The 4995-nt window shown below is 54.1% G+C and overlaps 1 protein-coding gene across 1 annotated transcript; it reads left to right on the top strand.

Annotated features, from left to right (window-relative positions):
- Positions 1-1268: 1268 nt before the first annotated feature.
- Positions 1269-4614, top strand: KCTD12 (potassium channel tetramerization domain containing 12). The gene is made up of 2 exons (XM_085324214.1): positions 1269-1358; positions 3660-4614. The coding sequence occupies exon 2, from the start codon at positions 3678-3680 to the stop codon at positions 4566-4568; it is 891 nt and encodes a 296-aa protein (XP_085180340.1). The 5' UTR covers positions 1269-1358; positions 3660-3677; the 3' UTR covers positions 4569-4614.
- Positions 4615-4995: the final 381 nt, after the last annotated feature.

Here is a 4995-nt window from a genome sequence, read left to right as displayed (position 1 = left end):
CTATTGCAATAGACCAAACTTTTTAAAATCCCACCAGGTGTAATTTGTACCTGGGCTCAAGCCCCAACATCTCAAGAAAACCAAATGTTCCAGTAACAGCTACATGGACCAAACAAGTAAAGCAGAAGTTCTCAACAAGTGTAAGTTCTCAACAGTCCCAGAGCGAGTTCTTCAGAGCAGAAAAGGGGGCTTTGTTTCCATTTCTACTTCTGTCTTCTGTCTCTGTCCAGCCTTGGCTAGCTGTGTAGCTCTGCGGCCATGCATTGCCACATAAACGCTTCAGCGCATGCACTTCTTGAACTCAAAATGTATCTGAGCTGACCCTGACACAGTCAGCTTGGGTGCTAATGTCAGTGAAGATGCAGCGGTAAGATGTAGCCCTTTGGACAAGAATCTGCGGTCTTAGACAGGTTTGCATATCCTGCTCTGAGTAAATACTGCCCCAGGTGCCTGGGCTAGGCAAATGAGAGCTGACACACACTCCTTAGAGCTGCACTCGCCCCTCTGAGAACTGCAGAGATGCCTCTCTCCATGGCAATGGAGATGTGGGATTTGGGGCRTGAGTTCAGGCAGCCAGAGGAAGGCTATGGCCAGATCTGGCTGTGGAGAAGGAGGACACTCTGGCAGTGGGCTGCTTTGGGGGGCCAGTTCCATCTCTTACGCTGTGCCTTACACTRTTACAGTGCTCCCATTGCGGCAGGGTGGGAGGTCAGACCCATTTGTAACCTTGGGCCGGGCCATGCTCCCCCTGCCAGATACCCACTAATGTCTGCCCTCAGGCGAAAGTAGGCCAGCACCTATTCCCACATCCTTCTGCCTCACCATGAGCGTGCAGAGCATTTGATGCACAGTGACACAGTAATGGAAAAGCTGCCACCTCCCTCAGCCCCTCACCTCCTTCCCCTCCTCACGCCCAGCCTCCAGACGTAAGAAGGGCAGCCTCCAAGGCACCGCTTTCCCCGCTCCCCACCGGGCCCTGCGGGACAGGACGACGTGCAGCAATGCTTTTGCCCCGCTCGCTAAAGGCGTTRCAGTCAAATCCTGCTTTGCCGGGGGAGGGCAAGGAGGGGCCCGCCGGAATCCCCTGGCCTCGCCCGGCCCCAGCTCGGAGCTCTCCCGGGCGGGGGCACCGACACGGCGGCAGGAGGGAGGRAGAGAGGAGGGAGGCGGGAGGGAGGCGGAGGCGAGGCGGGCCCGGGCTGGCGGGGGAAGGCTCTCACCGCCTTCCCGGCCATAAAACGGTGCGGCCAGCGCCGGGCGGGCAGAGCGGAGCGGAGCGGCGGCACGGCACKGCACGGCACGGCACGGCACGGCCGGGCTGCTCTGCCCAGCCCAGCCCAGCGGGGAGCGGAGCGGAGGTAACGGGGCGCCGCTTGCCGGGGCGGAGCGGGGAGCGGACCGGGATGCGGAGCGGGATGCGGAGCGGAGCGGCACTCGGCGCCCCTCGCCCGGGCTGCCGGGGCAGCCCCCGCTCGCCACCTCGAAGCGGGGGCGACGGTGGCCGTCGGGGTGGGGACCGGTTCCCTGCGGGCGGGCGGAGGTGGCGGTTCCCCCTCTCCCCACACGCACCCGCTGCTGGTTGACACCACCCTGCGAGAGGGCTTTGTCCGTTGCMGTGGCCCTGCCACCCACACGTGGGTCGGGGTCCCCTCTCCCTGGCGGGGGGRAGTGGGGCACCCGCCACCTCTGGGCACAGCTGGTCAGAGCTGTGGATTGACAGTTCTGGACATCAGGGCACAGTTGAGATCCTCGGGGCTGGAAGCACTGCTGTGAGACAAACRCAGACCCAATTCCATCTCCAGCTCGCCCCAGGATGCTCCAGAGTCCACTGGGATGAGGCAGGGTGTGGGGAGAGGATGGTCTTGTAGCTGGTGTAGATAACAAAGAACAGCAGTGCCCAGCTCTCAACCCTGGAAGACGTCTAGGGTAGTCTTTCCAGCTTCTTGAGGAGCTTTGGCTCAAGCCGTGATAGTAGTTTCCTTATGTTGAGCCAGGTTYTGCACTGAGTCGAGGCAATATAAAAATAGTCTTCGTTCACTGGTGTCCCACTCCCTCTATGCTTGATCCAGGGAAAGATTGCAATCTGCCACAAATATGTGCCTGAAATGCCTCGTTACTTGGCTTTCTTTGTGCCACCCTGCAAACCCCCTGCCCTGCTGTGGGAAATACAGCTGCAGTCCTCCAAGTTCTGGCATCGCCACCCATGACAAAGGGTTGTAAGTGGTGCTTGGCTGCCAGCTCTTGCGAAAAGAGCTCAAAGCATAGGCAGACTCCCGCTCAGGTTTCTTTAACTGCRCAGAACTGAGCTCTTTTTACTGAGGGTGAGACCAGTGACTGACTTGCTTCTTGTTCAAAAGGGATTCTCTCTCAACATCCCCCTCCTAAGAGCTAAGAGTAGCCGTGTGGTCATGAACTGCAAACTTGGCTCACCCCACCCAAGAGTGCCCACAGAGTGGGAGTGTTGTCTTTGTTCTTTCATTTCTCTGCATCTTGCATCCTTTTTTGCAGCTYCTATGAAACAATGTGGCTGGAGATAAACACAGTGCTGGGCCTCTCTTATTTCTTGGCTACTGGACCAGTCCATGGGGAGCACAGGCAGCTAGCTTTACATAAGAGCAATCTCAGGGCTGCACTAGCATTATACAGGGCAGACCTCCAGGCCAACCCTGCCAGATAGTTAGGGATGTAGCAAGAAAACTCCTACTCCCTGTGGTCTCCCTAACACTTTCACAGAGCATGGCTTGACCAGGATGGATCATCAGTCTGTCTGCAGAGCCAGGTTTGTGCAAGTGTTGTTTGGTGGTATCAAGAGATATCTAGGAGTGAATTGGCTTGGCTCTGGAAAATGTATAAATACATGGCATTTGGCCCAAGGCTATATCAYTATTTGACTTGGCCCCAGACCCTTGGAGATATTCTGTCATCTTTCACCTGGTCTCAGTTGGCCCTGAGCCTCTGTTGGGTACTTTCCAGGAGCAAGGTTGGAGAAGGAGTGCCAGAAATACTGTCACTCTGTCCTTCATGGCTGTATGTAGYGTTCCTTTTCTGGCAAACCCGTGGGAGCTCCCTGTGTGGGCTCTGAACTCCCCTCCTGCTCAATGGTGCAGCAGAAAGACTGTACCGTAATGCAGTTCTTGCTTGGTGYACTCAGCCTTCAGGGCCAGCTGATCCTGACCAGCAGGATGTTGGGTTAGACAGGTCGCTGGTCAGACCTAAAGTATGACAATTCTTAGTTTCCTGTTATTAACAGCAATATAACATYATCTGGCCTTCACTGGCAAATGTGTTGACCCCCCAACCCTCGGAGCAGACTGTCACGAGGATTGCAGATAGAGGAGATGTCATATCCAAAGAGCCACCTCTGGCAAGCAATATTTTTCCCTTCTTGTAACAGGGAAGTGCAGGCTGCTTTAGATAATGCTGTTTATTCCAGCTGCCCCTCCAGCAGCCAGGGATTAAGAGGGAAGAGAGCTGCCTGTCAGATTCCCAGAGAGACAGCAGAAAGGCATGAGCCTGATCCCACAGTACTTGCTTACAGAAAGGACTTGGGATTGGTAGGATGATAAGCTGCATTCTTCGGCAGGCTTAACATCAGCACGTTGCTGCTTTTTTTTCCCCTTTTCTTTTCTTTCTTTTTTCTTTTTTTTTCTTTTTTCTAGGTCAGAAGGTAGATCACTATGGCTCTGGCAGACAGTGCAAGCTGTGCCAAACCCAGTGACGACTTCCCTTTCCCTGAGATCATTGAACTCAATGTAGGTGGACAAGTCTACATCACTCGCCATCCTACACTGGTCAGTGTGCCTGGCTCACTGCTCTGGGAAATGTTCACACAGAAGAATATCCGCTCCTTGGCCCGTGACAGCAAGGGACGGTTCTTTGTGGATCGGGATGGCTTCCTCTTCCGTTACATCTTGGATTATATGAGGGACCAGCAGCTAGTGCTACCCGACCACTTCCCAGAGAGGAGCCGTCTGCAGCGAGAAGCTGAGTACTTCATGTTGCCAGAGCTTGTGAAGATGCTGGCCCCCAAACTCAGCAAACAGAACTCTATTGGAGATGATCCATGCCAAAGTGACCCAGAGGAGCTGTCACCCAATGCTGATGCTACTCGCAATCTAGCTTCTGCCAGCACCACACTCACTAGTGCTGTAGCTGGTGCCCCTGGGGGCTCAGTCACTACCAGCGTGGGTGCTGCTGGTACCGAAATCCGTAGGTCAGGTTTCATCACCATCGGCTACCGGGGCTCCTACACCCTGGGCAGGGACAGCCAGACGGATGCCAAGTTCCGCAGGGTGGCACGGATCATGGTTTGTGGCAAGACATCACTGGCCAAGGAAGTCTTTGGGGATACCTTGAATGAGAGCAGGGACCCAGACAGGCCCCCAGAGAGGTACACCTCCAGGTACTACCTCAAGTTCACCTTCCTGGAGCAAGCCTTTGACAAACTGGCTGATGCTGGCTTCCACATGGTGGCTTGCAACTCCACAGGCACCTGTGCCTTCGCCCATGACCAGACAGATGACAAGATCTGGACCTCTTACACCGAATATGTTTTCTATCGTGAGTGACACCAAAAAAAAAAAAAAAAAAAAAAAAAAAAAAAAACCCCCACCCCCCCTTCCCTTTTTTCTTTTTTTTTTTTTTTTTTTTTTTTTTTTTTTTTTCCCCTCCATCTTCCAAGTTGAACCTACTGGGCTCTTCCTTGTAGCAGTTGCTGGACACCAACCTTCTTCCCTGTCTCCGACTTCTGCAGTAGCCAACCGTAGCTCCCAACCCTCCCTGGATTTGTGGACTTGGACACTATTGTATCTATGCTTGGGTGGGAGGGAGAGGGTGTGGTGGATACCCCAAACTRTGTGGGTCTGGGATTTATGCAGCTGGGAAAACTTGTCTGTGTTACAGTGAACTCTAGCTCCCATGAGCACTATGTTGTGCAACTGGGGAACATACTGTATACACTGTATTTGATGTGCCAAGGAGTTCAAGTGAGGAAAT

The sequence above is a fragment of the Rhea americana genome, unplaced genomic scaffold (genome assembly GCF_003343005.1).
Source record: "Rhea americana isolate MKP2758 unplaced genomic scaffold, rheAme1 scaffold_90, whole genome shotgun sequence".
NCBI classification, from domain to species: domain Eukaryota; kingdom Metazoa; phylum Chordata; class Aves; order Rheiformes; family Rheidae; genus Rhea; species Rhea americana.
Note: the sequence above shows the minus strand (reverse complement) of the source record. Positions and strands in the feature narration are given on the sequence as shown.

What these genes read in the sequence shown, in the direction of transcription:
- KCTD12 (XM_085324214.1), top strand. Translation starts at nt 3,678, where the DNA reads ATGGCTCTGGCAGACAGTGCAAGCTGTGCCAAACCCAGTGACGACTTC.